The sequence below is a fragment of the Epinephelus lanceolatus genome, chromosome 14, assembly GCF_041903045.1.
Source record: "Epinephelus lanceolatus isolate andai-2023 chromosome 14, ASM4190304v1, whole genome shotgun sequence".
Lineage (NCBI taxonomy): Eukaryota > Metazoa > Chordata > Actinopteri > Perciformes > Serranidae > Epinephelus > Epinephelus lanceolatus.
Window position 1 is genome coordinate 21770253 of NC_135747.1, and position 24443 is coordinate 21794695.

At 41.1% G+C, this 24443-nt stretch overlaps 1 protein-coding gene across 12 annotated transcripts in view; it reads left to right on the forward strand.

Annotated features, from left to right (window-relative positions):
• pkp4 (plakophilin 4) overlaps nucleotides 1–24443 on the forward strand; it is a 124649-nt gene that overhangs the window by 21921 nt on the left and 78285 nt on the right. For 10 of the 12 annotated variants that reach the window (XM_033617591.2, XM_033617592.2, XM_033617595.2 and 7 more), the window contains one exon: nucleotides 23511–23623. In XM_033617591.2, the coding sequence (XP_033473482.2) occupies nucleotides 23511–23623 (113 nt within the window). Of the gene's footprint in view, nucleotides 1–29; nucleotides 209–22660; nucleotides 22797–23510; nucleotides 23624–24443 lie in introns of those variants that run through there. The other 2 variants (XM_078174466.1, XM_078174467.1) reach the window with 2 other exon arrangements.

Below are 24443 nucleotides of genomic sequence, written 5' to 3' on the forward strand. Positions count from 1 at the left end.
GTGAGTGAGAGTGAAAAGATGGAGGAGGTCAGAGACTAGGCTCGTGTGAGTGTGTTCTCTCCCCTCTCTATGCTTTTGTGTGAGGTTTTCCTGTGATTGTTAAGAGGCAGACCTTTGAGGGATCCCGCTGTCGATGTAAACATGCAAGGCTGCTGTGCTGTAGCTGTGGTCGCGGTTAGGGCTGGGGCTTAGCATGACTGGGTGTTTGGTAAGTGTTTACTCTTTGGCTCTACTATCTTTAGTTTTTTGTCTTTTTCCCTGTCTTCTCATTGGCCGATTTCTCCCCTTTCACTCGTCTTTCTGACTCCTTGTCTTCCTTCGTTTTTCTTTGTCTCTCTTTCCAAACTTCTTTTCCTGTCACTACTGTAGTTACAGCTGCACAGGCTTTGCTGAGATGCCCAAACAAGGACAGATTCACCAACATATTGTGATTGCATTCTCCTTGTGCGTTCATTTGCTTGGACTTGTGTCTTCCCTCTGTTTCTCCCGCTGGCTGCTAACAAACCCCGGTCTTTTTGCCATTAATTTGAGGATTTGGTCCTGTCGTGCTGCAGTTATTGGTTATTAGAGTCCTGTCTGTTCTCTGTGCCTCTTTAATAGCACTGATCCACCATCAGGACGACACATCCATAATGGTTTATTACAAACCCCAATTAAGTGCTTAAATGTCAATGTTTTTCTTGCTGCACTGCACAACTCGCTTTGAAGACCTGCACGTGGTATTTTTTAGGGCTGACTCAACCACAAAATCTGAAACTGTGCTGTAATTCAGAATTAACTTTACAAATGTCCCCTCTTTCCAGTATTTATTATCTTATTAAAATTTAATTTAACCGAAGGGGTTGTTTTGAGGATTATCTAAGACCTAGTTTTTTTTATCTGTTTCATCTGAAGTGTAATTGAAGCAGTGGGAGGCTGTAGCACTCAGACAGGCTTTTATGTGGATTCAGCAACTGTGATGTCCTTGTGTGTCGTGTCAATGTATTTTACTATTTTCTATTTTATTAACCCATAAACCAATGATTTCTTTGATATGTATTGCAATATTAAAACAAAACAAAACAAAAAAATAGAGGGACAATTAAAACTCAGTAGTTCTGTGAGAATGAGATGAGAATCTTCCCGCAAAATTCCATTAGCAGCACATACATTACAGTTTTATTGTTTATTACTGTTTCTGTTGTTATTTTCTCATTAAATTGAAGAACTATGGCAGTGCAATCATCAGTTTTCTTTATAAGTGTTTTCTGTGACTGCCTGTAAAAACTGAAAATGATGAGCTGTATGTCTTTTCGATGTGATTATTCATGGAAAGTATAATTGATTTAATGGCGACTGACATGTATGTAGGATACCACTTCACTGGATGTCAGATGCCTCAATATAGAGACATGACAACAGTATGTTAACACACTTAATGTGACAGCCTTTTTTTTCTCAGCTTTTTTTTCTTCATCACTGACTGAAAACGTGTGCCTGAAATCTGGTTTCCTTATGCTTTCTCGACTCGAGAAGGTCAGAGTGATGAATTAATATTATTACTTATATATTCTTGAAGGTGTTCTAGCACAGTAACATGAACAAACTTCATCAACGTTTTGAAAACTCTGTTGTCCAGAAATGATTGCGAGGGAATTTTAGTTAGAAACTAGGGCTGTACAGTTTATTGCTTTTTATCCTCATAGCGGTATCAGTAATTTGAAACAGAATATCTGTAGAAATCTGCAATTAAACATTTTACCTTCCTTTTTTGGTGCCCCTTGTGTTCAGTTCAGTGTTAAATTTGTTCAATAAAAGAATGTTGGAAATAATTTCTCTTCATTTTTTAAATTCAGCAAGCAATCTGTTGTATTTTAGAGGTATACTACAGCAAAAGGCTGCACTGAGTACACTTTAATACCTGTTAATCTGTCATATGCAATTTAATTATCGCGATATTCAACAATGTTATGGTATATCGCGTATTTTCCTTATGTCATGCAGCCCTATTATAAACAAAGTGAGCTGTTAAAGGTTTGTTTATTTGTAATATTTTGATGCACTGGAGGAATGGTGTCTCATGCCTCACATTAATTCCAAGAAACTTGTAATATTTATGCTGAGGAGCACTGAATGTTTTCTGGAGGCTGATGGTAGCGCATCACCTTACGTAGACACTAGGGGCAATAATACGATATTTGCTGATATCACAAAATCTGCCATAAAGTATTTTGATTCAATTAAATTCAGAGGCCTGCGAGATGATATCAGTAAATATCCTCATTATGTTTGTCTTGGCTGCTTACCATTGTCTGCTTGGCACTAGGCCGCCAGCACTGTTTGATGTGTAGGAAGGAGATGCGGACAGAAATGGTGACACAGGCGTTCTTAGGGAATTTCAAAATAAAGGCGTATCCTGAAGATGATGATATGTAGCCCATTGATGTTGTTTTGTATATCGATCCAGATCAATATGTCATTACATCCCTATTAGACACATTAGTTTTATTGTGCATTTGTAAAGAGCTGACTCATTGTTATCTCAAATTAAAATTTTATTGTTTTAAAATGCTGCTGGAAATATCTAAATTACAAGTTGAGTGTGCATGAATGATACAAGCAGTGAGGTTAATCGGTAAAATAAAGTCAGGATTTCGTAGGATCTCTAATTTGCGAAGATGAGATTTGTAAAGAGCATGAAAAGCTTGTCAGTGACTGATGACAAAGGTGACTTTAATTAAATGGAATACTCCACATTGAATCCCAGACACACTATGACAAGAAACAAATACTGCAAGAGCAAAGATTTAATTCTTAACATTTATACTGACCTAACATTTGAGTTAATTAATTTATGCTTCCTCAGTGACTGCAGACTTTTAGAAAAGATGCAGTGCTGACTAATAAAGCAAGACAGGTACTATTGAAGCAGTGTTGTCTACATGTCATCTAGTATTACAGTTAAATATTTCACCTCCACTGGTGGAAACTAGATGCATTGTAGCATTAGATTAAATGGATAAATATTACAATCTGCTTCGGCATCAGTATTAGTATTGGGTGAAAAAAGTTAACTTATGCAGTAATTGGCCAGGTGTGCAGATGAGAGTAAGTAAACTGGGTTTGAACTTCTCTCCCAGGCTCTCAATCTTTTAATCAAGAACTATTTCAGGCTCTTTTCATGTGAACAACCAAGTGCAGTAGTATAAATGCCTTCCAGGAGAAACTGTCTCCTAATGTGTGCCACTATCTCCATATTTAAACGATTATCACGTCTCCCCGTGCTCTATGACAGCAGGATTTTCACCACACATTTGACTGTGGTCGTTCAGAACAACTATCAACGCTTTACCTTTCAAAATGGTCAGACAACACATCAAATGAACTAGTTATTTTCTAGCATAACCTGACCCTCAGCATAATAGCTGAAGCTGGATACATCTCACATTAAGATTTCTCACTCTAGTCCTTTAGCTCATGCTTGTATCCAGTGAGCCTTACAAGGAGTGCAGGTACTGGATCAGCGTGGTGTTTACTGTGTGCTGATGGCCACATTCAATCAAGTGGCTATTAAGCACTTGGTCATCAGCAGTTTACCGCTGTTTGATGAATAAAATGGTTGACCGCATTCTGTCTGAGCTAACACCGTCTGTATTTACATGCATATGAATAATGCCATGTCATCGTCTGATTAGGAGACCTGTCTCGAGTGCTTGAGAATATTCAGTGTGAAGAAACCACGTTAATAATGTCAAATACTTTTACATTTGACATTTTCTTCTCTGTCTGGATGAAGGACTTTGCAACAGCAGAACACATACTAATTTGCATCCGTTGAAATGAACAAAGGTCATGGATAGATGTCGAAAGATATGAAATGTAGTAAAAACTTGAGTGTGTGGAAGGGCTTAAGAATAAGTCTCACAGCCCAGTCTGCAAGGTAACTGGCTTGAAATTAGTTTTTAACGGAGATCATGTTTGAGATAATATGATTAGTCTTATATTGTGTTTCTACCAAAATAATGTGCACATTTTTAAGCATATTTCCAACGTGTTGGTAAAACAAAATGCAAATGTAAGTCCACAACTGCCGTTATGTAAATATTGGGAAGAGAGTGGCACAAATTACATCATCAAAAGGCCATTTATGAAGGCTGAGATATACTCAAACAAAAACAAACTTTGCAACACATCTTAAAGCCAGGTTGGGGAGCCTGTCTGATATTTGCTTTTTATTATCTCCGCCAGGCGTGAGCCTGGAGGGGATTATGCGTTTGGTCTTGTGTGCGCGTGTGTGAGTGTGTTTATCTGTCTGTCTGCAGCTAATCTCCAACACTACTGGATAGGCTTGTAATGGAATGAGATTTTCATGGTATAATAAGTGTCTCAGAAAATTTCATAGTATACAGTATTACACTATTATCATTATTATTATTATTATTATTATTATTATTATTATTATTATTATTAGATAAAGGTTATTTTGGGTTGAACACACATTATTATAATTAGGGCCCAAGCAGGCGGTGCAAGGACCCTATTGAAATTGAAGGAATTATTGAAACTTTAAATCATTTTTTTAAAGGACGTGTGTCTAAAAAGTGACAGGCAGGTAGATATACAGTTTCTCTGTCCAGTTGCTTATTTTTGTAGTACTGTAGATAAGCAAATATATATGGTATGATAACCATCTTTTTTTTTACTAGTGTATGTGGTTTTACAGCATACCGTTGTAACCCCACTACTGGACCAGTCAGCCTAAACTGAGGGCCCTCATGTGGTTGTTATTGGCTGTTTTACACTGCCTTCGACTGCTGACTCCCCACTCACCTGGCCAGTAGAGAACTCAATTTATCAACAAAATCACTTTGCAGTAGGCAATTCCAGGGATCTTCTCAGCCAAAGATAACAAGTCTTACCTGTCTGGTCGAAGGCCACCTTTGGGCATTCGTTGTGCCTCAAAAAACAATATTTATAGAAAAGTTTAGTGTCATTTTAATCCAGAACATCTGCAGATTATCTTATTCCCAAATATGTTATGATCCACAAAAATTGAAGGTCAACTGTTTTTGTTATCTTCACCTCCATCTTGACTGTAAAGGCCAGGAGGGACAATTCCACCAGGCTGCTTGGCAGAGATCTGCACTGAACTGAGTGTACTTTTCTAGTTTTAGAATAGCTTCCTTCAAATGTAAAGCAAGATGCTGGTTGTTGTGACCCAAGTTCATATTATCCATGTTTTTGTGTCCTCCCGTCTGGACTACAGCAATTCCCTTTTAACTTGCCTTTACTTGCCTTGTCTTCAAATAATCCAGAACGCTGCAGCTAGGCTGTTAACCAGGTCCAACAGGTCAGCCCACATCACTCCCATTGTAGTTTCTTTACACTGGCTTCCCATCAGGTTAAGGATTCACTTTAAGATTCTTGTTCTCATGTAAAGAGCCCTCCATGGTCAGGCACCTGAGTACATCAGTGATCTCCCTTAGGTCCCTTAGGTCTTAAGAACAGGACCTACTGGCAGTCCCCCAATCCAGACTCAAAACAAAAGGTGATAGAGCCTTTGAAGTCGTGGCTCCAAGGCTTTGGAACTCTGCTCCATCAGGTTTACAGTCTGCAGTCTCCTAAGAAATTTTTAAAAAACAACAACTGTGGGACCCATCTCTTCAAAATGGCCTTTGTCCTACATCAAATTGTCTAGTGCTTGTTTCCCTGATATGTTTCAGTTTGATGCCTTAGTAGCCTGTATTTGCTCTATGTTTTACTTTATTTTTGTTGCTTTGCTATATTTGTAATATTGCCTTTGGTTCATTGATTGCATGTTTTATTGTTTGATTGCGTGATTGTATTTTGTGAATTTAATTTCTGTGAAAGGTGCAAATATTTTTTGGGGGGTTCCTGTATTTGGAAATAACCCATACAGAGGCCACAGTCACAGACTGACTGACTGGTTAAATGAGATTTGTTGTATTTTCAGGCTCGTTAAAGGGTTAGGCAACAAATAATGGCCTGTCTGAGGTGTTTAGTTAACCCAATGAACCCACATGGCTTAAAAAAGATCAGTAATAATGTTATACTGGGGGGGGGGGGGGGGGTGCCTGTGCATGATCATGAGCACACAGGTGATGTGATAGATATAGTGCTGCCATTCTAATGCTAGCTGACAATTAGTCGGTAACTTACAAATAAGTGAAATAATGCACCAGCAAAGACGAGGACAAGGAACACTGAAAGCTTGCACACATGGATGTAATCAGTACAAGATTTGAATAATTTTAAAAGCTTGCATGTAAATGTAGGGAAGAAATCCATTCAACGCGTTTATCAGGCCTTGAGGATACACACAGTGCAGTAGGTAAACTGAACTTTGGTTTGTTTAAACCTGTTAAAACAGACATCTTGCTGCAGGAGATGTTTAATAGCTAGAATATTCATTCTTTTTGCAGCAGAAAGCCTCAGCTTCTGTCTTCCATGTCATCACGTTGTACACCCGTAATGGCATGATTGCCCTGAGTTACATGTGAAGAAATGACACCACAATAAGCAAAAAATACCAATGTAGGCAGTGGTGGACCATTTCTATTGCAGAGCTCAAAGGGTTAAAAGAAAAACCCTGCAGGGCAAATTTAGGTAGTTCTTGACACAGGACATCAGCTGTGGCAGTGGCACAGTCTCTTTGTTTACAAACTCCCAAATAAAAAAGAAGGTTTGTCATCTATTACACAGGAAATGCATTATTATTGCAAAGAGAATACATTCATTTGTTAAAGCATTTCTGGCATTTCCTTTCAGGTGTTAAAACATTCATTCAGTGGCGTATGAATGAAACCTTTTACAGGCTGTAGATGTTGGAGTATCCTGGCATCATATTCAGCAGCCTTTAGAGAACAAGCCAAATTCGATTTTGAAACAAACAGGCATCAATGAATATGAGGTCAGGTCTTTAAAGAGCATCTCCGTGATCACCCTGCCCTCGTCTCTGCTTCCTACTGTATCTCCCAGGAGGGGAATAGCCGCAGGCCCTTTAGCTGTCTCAACTTTGATTTCATCCTCACCAGGCACTCCTTAATGTTCACACACGCCTTGAATGGATTCCCAGTATACCTATTTTAGTTATGTTTGTGTTACAGCATCAGTAGGCTGGGGAAGCGGAAGGAGTGGGAGGGATAGTAGGTGATGACGACGACTTCCTGACAGCTCACACAATGTTGGAGAGTAAACTTTGCTATGTATATATTAAGGGTTATTAACGTAACTCCTTGAAATGTCGAGGCTTATTGCAGAAAACAAAGCAGCCACAGAAGGACTCAACATATAAAGCAGCATCCCTCAGCAAGTCTTTGTGCTAATGTGAGAGATAAATAGTTTATACCTGGGAAAACAGCTGGCTAATGTCCAGTATCAACAGCAGAGTGGTGAAAGCAGTTTTGTTTTTGTTGTCAACATTCAGAGGCACACTTGCATCATTTTGTAGCACATGTATGTCTCATTGTTTTTCTTTGTTTCTCTGTCAATATCAGAAGCTCAGTTTAAATTCAGTGGCTTTTATTTGGCAGGTGTTTTAGATGTGTTTACAGCAATAAGAGCTTCAGACAGAGGCAGAGGAGGGAGCTTATTTAGCGGTTTATCCCTTTTATGTTGTGGAGAGATTTTCCCTCAAACATAAACCGTAATTCTGTGGTCAAATTGCAATCTAAAGGGCTGTTGAGCACATCATTTCTAGTATCAAGATTGTGGTTTCTTGCCCTTGGAAACACTGTGTTTTGGTGTGCTCCTCTTCCTCCCACATTTAGAGGCTTTGCCCTCAAAGTAATGCTGTTATTAGCTGTGCCTGGACATGCTTATATGTACCACACCACTGGCAAAAAAGAGCCCTTTAAGGCGCGCCGCACTGTGGTGTTTCAACATACCGCCCCGCAGAAAACCCCACAGTGGAATTTTCCCACTTTGTTGGAGTCCATTACACATGAAAAATCTGTCTGCCTCCTGCTTCTCCATGGCAAACTGGAGTTACACTCCATGACCCCGTTTTCATCCGAATCAGGCGCAGACACGCACAGATAGACTCTTTGCAAAGCCCATGAGCTGACCTTGCTTTGAGTGCTACAACTCCAGCACCCTCTTAAAGGCTTGATGAGCTGGCTGAAATATTACCCACTGGAGATACCGATGCAAGCCTCTATCACGTTTTAATGAAGCCAAAGTCATCTTTGTCTAAGTGACCCAGCTTTAGGAGTTAATAGTTGGGGTCGGCTTCAAGGCAGTGTTTTTGCCATTACGCAATTCCATGCCATAAGCACCGCAGAAAGGTTGAACTCTCCCTGCAGGCGATAGTGTCTATTCCACCTCCATAGGCAAAATAAGGACTCTAATTACAATCGACTAGTGATTTTCTCCACTCCTCTGGGCCTTATCTGCCTTCCTCTCCCCTAGTGCTGCCGCTGTGACACAGGCAAGGAGAAATCTAGAGGCATAAGCATTCTGGCCTCGATTATAGTCATAAAAATGGAAGCCTGGCTCCGAGCAATTACCCCATGGGGGAGCAGAACAAGTATGAGAGGGAAAGAGTGAGACCGATTCAGAGGGGAGGGATACCGGTGAAGGAGAGTGCTCAGATATACGGCGGAAAGACAAAACGCTCAGATACAGGGGGAGGGCGCAGAGGGTGGTGAGTGAAGGGAAAAGGACAAAAGTGAGAGTGTGAGCATGATGGAGAGAGGCAGAGTCAGAGAGGCTGTCACCTGTGAATGGTTCCCTAAAGCGTTGTGGCAGGAGGCTGTCAATGCAGAGGAAAACAGAAAAGATGGAAAAGAGGAAGAGGAGATAATCTGCTCCCAATGTGACATGATGTCAGAGGAGTGGTGTGCGCGTCTGGCCCAGCACAGGGCTGTCGTTTTGAACCCAGCCCTGGGAGATCTCCCCCAGCTAGTCTGTTAATACTCATCACCGTCACTGTCATCATCATCATTATCACTATAATCATTGCCACAGTCAACAGCGTACACAGAGGAGCCAGTCACTGGGGAGCAGGAGTTGTACTCAGGAAGGTGGGAGTGCAGCAAGTGCTGCTGGGCTGTCCTTGGAATGGCATGCATCCACTGAGGAAGTTTAGGAAGTTCACTGGGTGAATCACCAATGAGGTTTATGGCTCCATTTCATCCTCTGCCCAAACATCTCTCAGATGAGTTTCTCTAAATGACTGATCCTGAGGTAATCGCACAAGTCACTGCAGTCTTTGTTCACTACAGCAACCTCCAGATTGACAGTCCCTAGATTGCTTGCTCTCCTCGTTTTGGCCCGAAGCAATGTTCTTTTTTGTCTGACACAACGCTATTGATCTCTCAGTGGGATTGTACGTTCACAGGTCTACATGAATTGCCCTGGCTGTGTGATTGCACTGCTGCAGCATTTTAGGTTTTTGTTCCAGCGGAGGAGATACAGATTGCCTTTTGTGAGTTACTCTCATTTACTGCCACTATGCCTTGGCATTATTATCAGCAGCGTTGCATAAGAGCTTTTTGCCGAGGTTCAACAGCTTGTAGCTGTTCAAAACAACTGCTGGTATGGTACAAAACTTAGATCAAAAGACCTGGTGGATGAAGGAAAAAGTATTGGACTCAAAAATGAAGGGAAAGACTTTTGTAATTTGCAGCTACTGTGTAAATCCTGTTTTTGAATCCAGGCTTTTACACATGTGCTAAAAGCACCACTGATAAGATGATGCTGTTAGATTAAAAGCACAGCCTGAAGAGATGCCTGTTCCAGCAGTATGTGACAGACGTGGCCCCACAGAATAATGAGGTGTGTGATGCATTTGAAGCCAGATTTTATATTAGGGTTGGGTACTAAACTCGGTACTTTTAAAGGTGTAGTACGAGGATTTTCCTAAAAATAATGTATAGACTACTGAAGTAATTCTTCTCAATCATCACTTATGACCCACTAGAAGTGTGTGATGGTGTGTTTTTCTGCAGAGACTTTGCCCTCTGCCTGCAGTTTTTTTATTTTCTTCTTATTTCCTGTGTTTGGGATGTTTATGGGCGTGCACCCCCACAGCGCTCAGGTGAAGTCAGGGCTTTATAAAAAGGTATCAGACTGGAAGAAGCAGCAGCCATCCAAGAAACACAGCACCAAAAAAAAAGCAATATATTGAAGCTTATCGCCAAAAGAGTGAACTTGGAGTTAGCTTTTGCTTTTACCGATGCTGGCGAGCTTTTGTACAAACAGTAACCGACAATCATGCATCTTCTACCTTTAAGGATACCAACCAAATTATGTCAGTACTACTGAGCACCAATTCATGTTGAGACCATCTGTGCCAAATTTTGGTATCTGAGAGTGTCTCTGGGTGAGAATGCCAGATTTAGACAAGAGGAATTGCAGCACAGCACCCAAAAGCTTGGAAACCAGCCAAGGAGCTCCCAGGACTGCGACGGAGCTCTGTGGAGCCACAAGGTTCCGTCAGCTTTCCAGTGAACCAAAACTGCCGTTGCAGCACCGATCTGCCACCATAGTTTTGGCATCTGGTCTATTTTCTATATTATTTAGTAATGAAATAGTATCACTGCTAGATGAGTACACACACACACTCGCAGACAGCCAGATACAGAAGATTAACTCTGTGTGATTAGAAAAGAGGAGAGGAGCAGAATTGCTTTTTAGTCTACTGTGTCATCCCTGCAGCTTGTTTAGAAATTAAATGTCATTACAGTACATTGTTTTGTACCAGTACTGAATTACAGGCATCTGAACCGGTACTGGTATCATTACAAATGTGAATGGTACCCAACCCTATTTAATATAAAAATCGAGTTTGTTTTTCAAAGGAAAATTTGTGTCCGCTGCTACGCAGAACTTTAGAGTTGAAATTATTTTAAATGATGCCACATATTACTGGTTCCACTTGAACTAGTAATGGTGCATAAATTGTCCTTTTAAAGTGTAATTATGTGTGGCACACTGTGAATGCTAATGAGGCAGAAATGCAAAGGCATTTACTTTGATGATTTAAGTTGAGGGGGAGAACACCCATCAGCTTTCTGCATTTAGTCTTTTTTTTTTTTTTTTTAAACATGTTCCTTCTGTTTGCCCAAACCACCTGTGCCTGTTGCAACTCACCAACAAGGGCTATAAAAAAATCAGTAACTCTTAGATGACTTGGAGATGTGCCAAGACTGCCACAGTGGAAATGACCTGGAAGAATCAACAAATTTAAATATCGTTGTTGGATCTCTCTTTATGAGCATTGACACGACTTTTCTTGCACCCCACCCTCTCTCACAGTGTGTCCTCTGTGTCTTTGTCATTGACAGCCTTTGTTTTGTTGTCAATCTCATGTGTGGCAAAGCGCTGTCTGCTGCACTTGCCAATGCACATGACAGCTCCTTTTAATAGCATCCACCACACAAATGACAGTTTCTGTTATGGCATTTTAATTATCAAGCCAAATTGTAACTTCCTTTTCATGTTCAAATATATGGAAAAGGCGATGTTCTCTGCGGTCTTACTCATCTGTGTCGGCAGCATGTTCTATCTGAAATGCCACCAACATAAAATTATTTTTAGAGCGATGACGTCTGTGAACAATGTTGTAGTTAGAGCTTTTTTAATTGTGTGCAGCAGCAAACATCTTGACATAATGGCTTCTGCAGAGTAATCTGAGTACTCTAGATTAGGGCTGCCCCTGACAAAGAATTTTCCTAGTCTTACATATCACCTTGGGTTCGTCCTTCACCTTCTCAAAATGATCCCACACTTTGGATTTCCTGCCCGACGTGTTATTAACTAGCCTGTGTAATAACAGCAGATACCAGTCCTGATAACTAGGGTCGTACACATGCCGCGTATTTAATCACCTGGAAAACACAAGGTTGGGCGTTGGGCACTACTCTTGTGCCTTTTTTGTAACGTGACTTCAGTCTTACTGCCAAGTGTGGCCTCTTCTTGTGTCTGTCCTTTCAAATTAAATTCCCCCATGGTCCAGTCAAATATGTTTTGATTTATTTTGGCAAGGCACAACTCCTAATAGAGTTGAATGTTTTTGTCTTTTTATTTCTGCAGCTGAGCAAACAATGAAATCTAATGACCTTTCTGGTCGACTAATGTTTGGTCGACTATTGGGGGGCAGCTCTACTCCAGATCATGTCTCAATTGTCCTGTTGATGCAAAGCTCCAAGTTGGAGTCATCCCTAAAATACAACTGCTTTTGGCATACCACTTGACACCAGTTTGTTTTAGTTTTTTAATAAGATTTCTTATAAAAAACAAAAAGGAAATTCCCGCAAAATTGCAAGACAAGTACATTTCAGCCAAGGAACATTTGATTAAACTGTTTCTCGGTGAGCACAGAATCACAAGCAGCTACAGTGTGCTGGTACAACATGGAGGTCCCCGCGGTGTGACCCGTCATCGGACACATGGAGCCAATAATTAATTAGCTCTGCAACAGAAAACTACATTTTCTAAGAACCCAACTTCTGCAACAGTATTTATTCGGCTTTGACCTTAAATTCCATGTCTGTGTATACACCCGCAGTATGTCAATTTGCTCTGGATAGAGGAACTTGAAGAATCACTTTAGCTGCTCTGCAAGTTTTCTTGCTCTAAATGCTTGTAATGCCGCATTATTAATCCTGGCAGAAATGGTGTTCTATTGTAAACTTGCTTTTCCATTATCTGAGAGTGAATGATGTTTCACATTTCTGTTTGTGGCCTCTTGTCACATTATCAGCTTATGCAGTATAAAAGCTCTGGTGCAGCTGTGGGTGCTAAAGCAATTTTCTCCCTGTAATTCACCTATAGCGATGCCTGCAGCTGTACACTCTCTTACCTCAGCAAGCCACTTTACATTATTTTTAAATGCCTTTATTTATAATTCTGCTATTGTAGCATGACGCTGCAGCCAGTTTCCTCAAACCTTAGTATTTTAACAAGGTGACTTTGTGGCAGTTTTTGTAAGTAATTGCACTGCATGGTTCCTTCAGGTCTGGTCACACAGCCTGTTCTGAGGCCTGTTCTCTTCGCTCACACCTCGGGCCTGCTTCTCTGTCCCTGCTGCTGCAGAAATCCTTTAACCTCTGCTGTCATTCTCCCACTGCGCAGCGGTGTCGCGCTCTCATTGGAATGGGTCTGCCACACTGCGGTGAGGATGCAGAGCTGTCAAGCCTCATTGCCACTTAATGAACAAACATATTTCTGTAAGATTCTCATCTTTGGTTAAGAGGGAAAGCCATCTGCACTGGTTATGCAAAATGGATCCCAACATCACAAATGAACATGCAGCCCCTATCTTTCCAGGCCCAGACCCAAATCACAGCACTACCAAAACACACTTTACCACAGACTCACATGGGCGGCACTCGAGCTAACGAGAACTATTAAGGATAAGATCTCAAGTCTTAATTAATAGTGGGATTTGGACACTCACTACCAAGGATTAGGCAGAGATTGCTCTGATGTATTGCTCACAATTATTATTCTGTCACATAAAGGAAGGTGCTGAGTTACCAAGAGTATTCATGCACAATTTCACACATCACTAGCACAGCACCACATTATCTTAATTTATCACATGCGGCATGTATGATGTTGTAGGTTCCTTGTTTTATGTACAGGAGGTGAAATGATGCATCTGTTCAGGTTGCACGGATGGTAAATCTCAGATGACACGACTATGCGTTCCTCTCCAGTAATGGCGATTAGAGAGATGGCATCACAAATCTTTTCATATGTTTTGTGAATAGTAGGGACAAATGTAAATGTGACCTAGCAAACCACACTAGCTACAAATGTATAGTGTGTGTAATAGAGCTGTACCATTTTTTTTTTTTTTAACATTTGAGGCTTTTATTGAGGTTTTAAAATGAAGCCTCAAATGTCTGTTGTCATGTTTTATGACATCATGACCCTAAACAAAATGAAAAATCTTTGAATAAAATCCTCAATTTGAATAAACTGATTTATTGGATTAAATTAGTTGCTCTTTTTTTATTATTATTATTAAATCAACTTTGTAATATAAATCGTCAGTTGCATCAGCAGAAACACATGTAGGCAGCAGGCTAATCCAATAAGGGATTATAATCACGCCCTTAGGTTAATAGAAACATTATGGTATGACAGAAATGGTGGCCAAGTAAATGCAGATATATAGTATCATCTGTTTTTTTTGGAACAACCCAAGTTATTTACTTTAACAGTGTTAGAGCTGAAATAGATTTTTGTAATTGTGGTTATGAATGTAATTTATGTTGCTGTTAGACTGCAGCTAGACCGACCTGTAAATACAGGTGCGTGCCTCTCTTTGTGTGCAACAAGCTGGAGAGCAAACCATTTTTGACCACAGTTCAAGTGCTGTTTTTGACAGGCTAAACACCAACAAATGTGGATTGAAGTTCTTTCTTTTTGAAATAAACTTTGACTTTTGCACTTTACAAAGCTAATATAATGTTGCCTAATCTATATCTGCAAATGTGCAGAAACACCGGGTTTAAACTGAGACATGGGAAAGAAAGAAGTTGCCCAGATTCAATTCAGTTCACAGGCTGATTTAGAATTTGAATGCCATTGCCATGACTGATTTGAAATATTTGATATAGCCATTGTGTGTTACATGTGTTTGGAACACACAACTAGATAGCAGTAAGCAAGTGGAGTGATGTGGAACAAGATGTAGATGTCGAACCTTTTTCCTGACATAAATTTAAGCGGACTATCCTCACTGTTCTCAGTAAGGGAAGGAGCCACCAAACTTGAGCAAACATCTTTCTAATAGGAATATTAAATGTTAAGAACATTTTTTTAGGTTCAGTAACTTGCAAACTTGTAGCAAAATGCAATTCCAACAATAATATTTCATTTTGACTTGAGAGAAAATCTTCCAAAATCAATCATGACATTCAAACACCCAAACCTGGCCAACATTAGATATTCATAAAAAATGTATTGAATAATGTATTCAAGTTCCCCAGAATTTAAGATTGTTAGCAGAAATACACGCCAAGGTAAAAAGCTCGGTACAGTATATGCCAGCTCGTGTTCACATTTTCTGTTTGTCTATTTGAATGCACCTTTTGAGGGAGGGAAACAACAATTCAAGAGTTTGCTGGTTGACCAGTCATTGTGTGAAATATGTTTGAAACCAGTGCAGTGCAGAAAGTCTTTTCCTTGCATCACAGACAATCCGTCTTATCACGGTTGAAGAGCTTGGCTCAATTGGCAAGTTTGTGTTTACCACAGAGTCAGCAGCCTCTCTCATGGATGGTTTCTACTCAAACACAAAAAATCTGTCTTTTGCAACTGGTCAAGATTGAAACATTTATTTTTTGAAGAAGGTAAATATGGGACATCCAGTACAGCAGTGATATTCAACGTACATGTAGGGTGCTGGGTGGCCCTCTGACCATTTTCTGATACACAATAAAAATAAATTGATTCTTTCTTGCATATAAAAGCACGAAAGTAGAGCTTGTTTGTTTAAAAAAAAAAATGTGGAAGGGAAGGATCCCCTGGACCCTAAACAGAGGTCCAGGCTAATTACTTATATATTAATTATTAATGTTTGTTAATGAACTGGGCCCTGGCTGCCTTCTGTCGTTTTACAAAAAAAGGCCCCTAGTCAAAGCAAATTGAGTAACCCTGCAATAAAGTGTATCTCCCAGGCTGACTGCTTTGGTCTGGCAGATAAACACTTACTGTGCTGCCTGCCACAACACCAAATTCCATTCTCAAACGTTGAGAAACTGAAAAGAAAAGAATGAAAATATGTCACTTTTTAATCTGGTTTGATGTGCTGTGAAAGCCGAGGAACACCAGTACCAAATGCCAAGAGTTGAATTTCCAGTAAAACAAAATTATGACTGGTGTGCTAACTACATGCCAAATTAATCAGAGCACACTCGGCTAAATTGCCTCCCAAGTTACAACATGACCGGTTGCTGACAGGCAATGTAGCATTTAAAAGTTGTTTTTTGTTAAAGTGAGTTTGGTGCAGTGCTCACACCACACACGTGCCAGGGCGACATTACATCACTTCCACCCAACTTCACGGAGAACAATGAGGGTAAAACAACACCACTGATCTGTTTCAACCTTTTATGCTCTGGTCTAGCTTATCTAAAAAGTTTAGGTTACTTGCATAACCCCAGTTCTCAGAGTAGCATAAGTGAGATTAGCATCAGTTAGCATTTTCTGTGCTAAATTCAAGTATACTGTATATTATTTAATTGACCTTACATGGTGATGTAGCAGGGCTGTATAGAGTGCATGTGTAAGTCAGTGTATGTTAATATAGCTGTATGACATTTGGGGTATGTGTGTGCGTAAGCTCCCCCTCTTATCTATGCTGCACCAGCGTCTATGTGCTGAACCAGCAGCGGGCAGGAGCCACTTCAGGCATTTCAGATGGGTCTTGTATTGTCAGCATCCATAAAGATGACAAGGGAGCCTGTATATTGGTAGCGTGGTCTGCTGCCGTGTGTCATCTGTTTCTTTAGGGCCCATCTGAGGACACAAGGGGACAGGATCTGATTCAGCTCTGGGTCTACAAGCAGATCAGGCCCAACAGGCACATTATAATGGCAAATAAAGGCGTTAGAGGCCTTGTTGGTACAGTAAAGTCGGCCACCCATTGTCTCTGTCCTCCCTTTCCACACTAAGCCTGGTAGCAACCAAGGCTGCGCCCTCATCCATTAAATAAGCATAGGCCTTGCTTAACGGTCATTAATGCTGTGCTCAGTCTGACTTGGTGGATCGTTGCACTGAATAGATGTGTCCCATTCTGTGCAGGGGCCAAGCATGGAAAGTGCAATGAGTTACACGGAGCAGTGAGTGTTCCCTCTCCATGGCTAATAGGAGCCCCACTTGTGAGTGTGATTCTTGTCCCTGTTTCATCAGACCAGGGCCCGTTTTGGTATATAGCCCTGTGCTATCAAAAGCTAATTATAGATATAAGGAAAGTCTTTTTAAATGTGTGAAACTTTTGTTTTGTTTTTTGCAAATAAAAGCCTAAGATTGTGATTGTAAAGAGAAGCATGGCAGTAATCCCCAATGTCACCTGAAAAGCGAGTAAACTCGGCATGACAGAAAGATTGCATCGTTGCGTCATGGCTATAGGATCAAAGAGAGGCCATCTTACCTGTGCCATCCTCCTGCTTCTCAAAAGTATGTGCCATCCTCACTGATGGAAATCGTGTTTCAGTTTTTAAAAATAAAGGCAATTTATTGAAAACAACCATATAAAATAAGTATATCACTGCTAGAAAGATGGTCTTTTCATAAAAGTAGGCCGTCTCTGCAGTAAAAAGATACAAATACTTTAAATTTTGAGCTATATGACCAGAATTAAAAAGCTGTGGTATTTACTTTTGCTGAAGAGGTAGAAAACGCCGCATTGGTCCCTTAAATGCTCACGCTGGTGAATGACTTACTGCGAGCTTAGCCTTTTTGTTGAGTTTTTGGCACCAGTGTCAAATAACAGTTAAACATTCAGTTTCTGAAAACATTTTAGACGAGAACTAGACGAGGCAGTAACAGAGTCTTGGCTTGTATTTTATCAGTACTGCTTAGTTTGACCATTTAATCCCAGATTTATCAGTCTGCATTTTTTACAATACAGGGAACAGTATGACGCCCACTTCCTGTTCACAGATTCTCGTAATACAGCCAAACAGTGCACTAAAATATGTTTATTAAAACATTTTAGGCAAGAAAAAGGCCAAAACAGTAACAGAATCTTGATCAGCGCTGCCTAATTTTACCAATCTGATAATGGTCTGAGTTTGAGTGAGAGAGGAAGCAGCTGGTCTCTCTCGATCCACTTCTATACTCTTTGTGTCTGTGGTGGCAAGCGCAAAAATGCGAAAGTACAATCTGCAGTTCCAGCAGCAGCCCTACAGCCAGCAAAAATCCACTGGATGACTTGTTTCACTGCTGAGCTGAGAGATGAGCAGGAGGATCAGGGTGCTGGTAGGATGAAGGGAAGTTTACCACAGTTCATTTCCACACACTGCCCACATTATGATACAAAGCTAGCTGGAAATCTGTAAAGTATCCCTTTAATATACATACTCAGAACAGGGCTGCAAAAAGACCTGGTTGACACAGCTTCATGCAGGAAGCCTCACACTTCCTCCATGCCTTGCTCCATAGTAAGAGAACAGCAGGGTCGGGGCGAGCACGTAGGCAGGATGCCCGCCCGCTATAGCCTCGGAGCAGCTCTGAATATCAGTAGTGACAAGAGACCTTAGTGCCTTATGGTTGCAACAGATGTCTCTCTCTGCTGCGCTTGATCAAGATCACAGACCATCTAATCAGCCAGATTGAAGGCCAGCCACACTTTGTGTCAAATATTAAGAAAGGCATAGCTGTTTATTTCTCTTGTGCCTTGCATGTACGGCCGTGTAATGAGAAGTGCTGCCTAAGATGAAGTTGCCAGACTTGACGAGGTGACACACTGCCAAACAAAACAATTGGATTATGAGCTTAAAAGAAAGAAGGCACAGAAATGGTGGGCCAAGAATAGTGGCATTTGCAGACGCAGGAAATCTCTGTCTCCATTTAGATGGTAAACAAAACAGTTTGTTCTGTCTATCTGTGTGTTTTTTTTCCCACAAGCATCTGCTGCATATTCATACATGACAAGCACAGTGTAACTCAATAAGCTTTACACATGCAAGATTAATTGTATCATATTGTTGTATGTAGGGGTGTTTGTTTGAGAATGAATGAGAATCCATATGTCCATTTGTATTTATCAGTCCCTCCAGGATTTTGCAGGCTCTTTTTGGGATTGTCGCGGCCAAAAATGCCCAATTTCACGGCAGCTTTTCTAAAAACTTACAATGTTTTTTGTTTTTTTTACAAGAAAATTGCAGGAGCAAGTGCAAGAATAGTTGCTTTTTATGTTTAATTCATTGAAAATCAAAGGCATCTTGTCCAAGTGAGAATAAAACCGCACTGTTCTGAGTTCGTAATTCATACTACACTAAAGATAGCGCTAACCATGCACCATTACCTTGATTCTTTCAGCTCTTTCATTAGATCTAGGTGCAGCAGCCTCTGTCACGATGATTTTTCTTATCTGTTTCAACATGTTTCAGCCATTCCTGAATTGTGTTGCAAAACAGCTAACCCCTGCTTTCATGCAGAATATCAGAGATTAGCCTTGCTTGATCTTTAGCTGTAATTTTAGTTTGTAAATGTGAGATGTGCATGTTGCATGGTACATGTTCACAACTAGGAGTGGGGGGGAGGGAATCGATACAGCATAGTGTCGCTTTATTTTTGTGTGACAATAACATATCAGTGCCAAGTATCAATTTTTATTATATAAATTACTAATGTTACAAATTAAACTTTAGGTCGTCTACTAGAATATTATAATTAGTTGCTTTGTCAGTTCACTAGAGACACTTTCATTCATTCATTTTCTGAAACCACTTATCCTGTTAGGGGTGGCAGAGGGGGCTGGAGCCTATCCCAGCTGACATTGGGCAAGAGGCGGGGCACACCCTGGACCAGTTATCAGCCTATAGCAGGGCTGACACATTCACGCTCATGTTCACACTTACAGGCAATTTAGAGTCACAAGTTAACCTGCATGTCTTTGGACTGTGGGAGGAAGCCGGAGTACCCAGAGAGAACCAACACTGACACGAGGGGAACATGCAAACTCTGACAAAATTGCAAGGTTGGGCAGAATTTACGGGGATTAGTTGAAATTGCATTAATTGTTGCAGCTGAAATAATTGAATGTTCAATTTTTCTCTCTCCTTCCTGTGTAATCTGTATGTGTCCATATGGATTATACCCCTCTCTTGTCACTCTCACCTTATGTTCTCTCTCCTACACGTTGGTGGCAGAATCACACACTGGAGTAATTCCAGATTTGTATCGAGTAGACTGTGTTTGGATCATCTCTCCCTCTGTATCGCTCTTACTCACCCTCTTGTCACTATTATTCGATGTCCTCTCTCTCTCTTATACAGTGAAGGTCTAACGTTAAGTCATATCCCTTGTTTCCACCCAAAGTCATCTTATTACCACAGCCATGTAAATACTTACAAGATACAGGTGTCTTTTGTGTGTGCAGGATGGTGTCACAATAGTTCAGTCTTTAGACTTTCTCTTGTGGGTGCCAATCTGCCGCCAATCACTGCTACATTGTGCATCACTTAGTTCAGCCCTGGGGCTTGGTACAAGAAGAGTCCATATTGTTTGTGACCTTCAGGCTCTGTGTGCATTTCTGCAAGGAGTGTGTGTGCAGGAACAAGTGTTCAGATCTCACCATTTCTTGCTAAAAACAAAAAACCCTGATGTTTTGTAACAGCCAATTTCCTAAACTGAATGCTGTCAGAAACAGCCCATGAATTGAATATGTCCTTCTCCCCTTGACGGTCTGCACATAGGTGTTGCAGAAATACATCTCAGTGTTTTGATTATTCACACTGAGCCACATCTGTCTTGAGAAAAGTAAGAATGGAAACGGGGATGATTGTTTGGAATGAAAGGTTGAAATTGGCAATTTTCATGCGACTAAATCTCTCAGTGGGGGTTATGTGTCACACAGAAGATTGATGGCTCATTTATTCTTCTAAGTAAATCAGTATTGTGGCCATTCTATCTCTGTCCTGCTCACGGAGCTGTATCTGCACTCTGTTAGCTTGTGGGTGTGTCTTGTATCAGAAACAACCAGACGCAGGGATGATCCCTGCTATTTCCGAGGGAGACTGCATCTTAACACTGGCCTGTGCTGGGCGATAAAATGATTGGGATGATCTAAAAGTGAAAATGTAATTTACTCGATCATATACAAGGGAATTGCACTGCGTTCTTGTGTGTTCCTCTAATAGCAAATGGCAGCTCATGTGAATAAGTGAATATTCAACCAAAGATAATGACACTGACGGGAGTAGTTTTTCTAATTATATAATTTGTTTGAAGTCCCCTAAAGACAGGTTTTAAAGTATAGATACTCTGCTATGGTTAATATTTTGTTTAACATGGTTTCCCCTCATAAAACATAAAAATAGAAAAGGGGCTGGAAGCAGAGCTACTCTTTCTCCCTCATTCAGAAATTCTGGATCTGACCTCAGGCCCTGCCTACCACCGCTTCGTGCACTATGTTTCGCTTTACACCAGTGCTAAAACAAAGTGTGGTCTGGTGGGTCTGGCTATGGGAGATCGGTGCCAGGTTGACCGATGAAAAGGCAGCAGGCATCAAGAATGCTAGCATTAGCATTAGAGGAAACATGGGAGAGATTCTGCCACACATGTCTGAGCCTCAGTCAGACCTAGACTCAGATGAGAAGTCTGTTTTGTTCCAAAATTGGCAACTAGCAAACGTATTGGAATGATAAGAGCATGTAGCATCTTCCATTCATTTATGTAGTTAGCTTCTAGGCTATATGGCAGTGACTGACACAGCCATAGGAGTTTGTGAAACACACAATAATATCTATATCCAGGGTCTGGTTTTCATCCAAAAACTGCACATTCCTCCATGTTTGCGGTCAAAACTTTCACTATGCTAATGCAAACTATGCTCTCTGTACTGACAAGTCCGCTCTCAGGTTTCCTTGCTGGTGTTGACGTCTATTCCCCAGTCGATTTGTGTTTCCTGTATTCGACAGCGATTGTCTTTCGTTTTAGTGACCTAATCTAGTCACCTAATCTAGCTTGCCCGGAGTATGTTTAAATCTCAGATGTAAAGAAAGTGCACAGGCATTGTTTGCTTCAGTAGAAGAATGTGAAAACACCTCTGTAGTGAAAAACTTGGCAGAGATGCGGGTGGCTTGGCACATTTTTCAACCACATCCACTATCACCAGTACTAACTAATGGTCTTCCTCAGTATAATTACTCACAATTGTTGGTTTATAACAGCTAAAGCAAAGTTAACATTTTCTGCTGTTGCCTCACAATAACAGCTTTCAAGCAGAAACTCCTCCCTGCAAAGCTTTTATTGGAAAGCAGCTCTTGAAAAGGCATTTTATTTGTCATGAAGATCAGCAGTGCTTTGTTAGCTGCACTGTTGTTCAGTAAAAATTGATTTTACACATCAAGATGTGGATACATTGTGCACTATTTTGTCATTGGATTTGGTTTAAATGCTGCAAAAGGCGATGTTACCAGAGGATACAGCCACTGGCAATGACTGCAGGCTTTTATACTGGTTTGTGCAATCCAGCACACCCCCACCTTGTAATGAAGGTAAACAATAGTTCCTCTGCACCATGCTGTCCTCTTTAGTATTTTAATACCATGTATATTCATTTCACCATCAAGCATCAGGATAACAAATATTTTCTTTTGGATAATTGAAGGTCTGTTGTATCTTATTTGCATACACGCAGCACAAGATGTAATCAGGGTTGCTCATGGCACTGCGCAGGTATCTCAGCCACATGAAAGAATGTCATTAAGGAAAAAGGACTGAGCAGGTTCCCCTTCTGCATGCTCCCTCTCACTGCAGTTAAGCTTCACATATCTACAGCTGAGGTAGAGGAGAGGAGAGCGGAGGAGGGCTTAAAGCAGCGGTTTGGGGGAGGGGTGAGTAGAGCGTGTCTACAATGTGAAAGGAAATTTCAGTGCACCCTCAGGGAACATGGGAGAGGAGGTGTGAAAAGTAGGCTGGTCTTAGTGTCGTGGAGTGACTAAACTTCCTCAGACAGGTCACAAAAGAGGCTGAGGGTTGGAGTGTGTGTGTGTGTGCCTGTGCCTTAAAGCGGCTGGCTGTGATTGTAATTGACCATGGTAATGGACATTACATGGGACAGCTAAGGATAGCAGGCGAGGATCCTGCCATCTGTACATAGAGTCATGGTGAGTGGGGCCTTTTTGCAAGAAAAAACCTGAGTGTTGGCTCGCAAGTGAGGATACTGCCATGGTAGTGGTGTGGGTGACCATAAAGGTATTTCTAAGGCATGCAAATGAGTGTGTGTGTGTGTGTGTGTGTGTGTGTGTGTGCGTGCATGTGCAATCATTTGTCTGTGTACAAAAGGCCCTGTGTGTGTCTTATGAGTGTCATGATGCAGTGCTTGGAGCTAGAGAGCTGTGCAAGTAATAGCCTCGCTCAGGCTAGATAATTAGTCAAATGCTGATTTCTACTCGACTCCCATAGGAACAGTGCCACCAAGGCTAAATATCACCCACTGAAGTGGTGCTTATCTCTCTGTGTGGGCTGGAGAAATGGCAGTACCATATAGCCCGTGTGTGTGAGAGTGTGTGTATGTGTGTGTGTGTGTGTGTATGGGAATGTGCATGCTCTCTATTTTTTAAGCTACTTTTGAGGTAACATTTATATCTGGAATTAGCTTGTTCGCAGTGTGTTTAAGCCCCTTTTTTGTGTCATCATTAACCCAACATGCCGCGATGAAGCACAATGTTGTTGAAGCTAGCTGTCAAACTGTCAACCTGCCTCCCTCGTATTGACTTCACATTTGTCATATCGAAGTATGTAATGCTCACTGTGATGAGAATGTGTTCCTGACCTTCTGTCCCATGTCTTTTTTCTGTTGTTGTTGTGTTTATGCACAGGAGCTCCAGTTTGAGCGGCTAACCAGGGAGCTGGAAGTGGAGAGGCAGATTGTGGCCAATCAGCTGGAAAGATGCAGACTCGGGGCCGAGTCGCCAGGCGCTGGTAGCAGCAGGTAATGAGAAGCTGCACATACACACACACAGACACACACGCACACACAGAGCCACAATCCAACACATGGCGTTTTCATCCTTCACAGCAGTGACCGTATTCCATAGTGTAACCTTATGGCACAGTGATGGAGCATCCCAGTGAGCTCAAATATGATTGGACTGTAAATCTAAAAATGTCCCCCTCCTGTCCTGTTATTTAGAAATGGAAAGAACTGCTCCGGTGTTATCTAAAGCTGAGCTCAGACTACAGGAATTTTGGGCCAATTTATCCCTGATTCACACCTCCAGACAATCGGAGGAGAAATACAGTCTGGGACCTTGGTCAGTACTGATGTTCGGCCCAGATTATTTACGAATGTGAGAGGTTTACAGAACCAAGGCTGCGCCCGACTCAGAATTATGTCAGTGGAGTTAGATTTGGCTGTATAATATGAATAGTCAACATTTTTGTCCATATAAAGTTTGAACGGGCTCAGAGGGAGCTTCACTGAGACAGTGGCATTCACGTAGTAAACAAGCTAACTATTCTAACGACATATCAGAAATGTGCAACAATTTTTGCAGATGCTAGATATCAAACAAAAGCCAGAGACTGTGTTGTATTAAGTTGCTGTGAGCTGTACATTCACCACTTCTAAACAGAGGAGAGAATTATCTTAGAACCTTAGGGTTCAAAGCCTCTCCTCCTCTGTGCCGCTGCATTGTGTCTGCACCTCTCTGTACCAAAAAGTAGCGTGAAAGTCAAGAGCACTCATTCCACAGCAAAAACTGGGGACCAAAACATCCCAGAAGTACAATGCACAGCACACTGACTAGAAG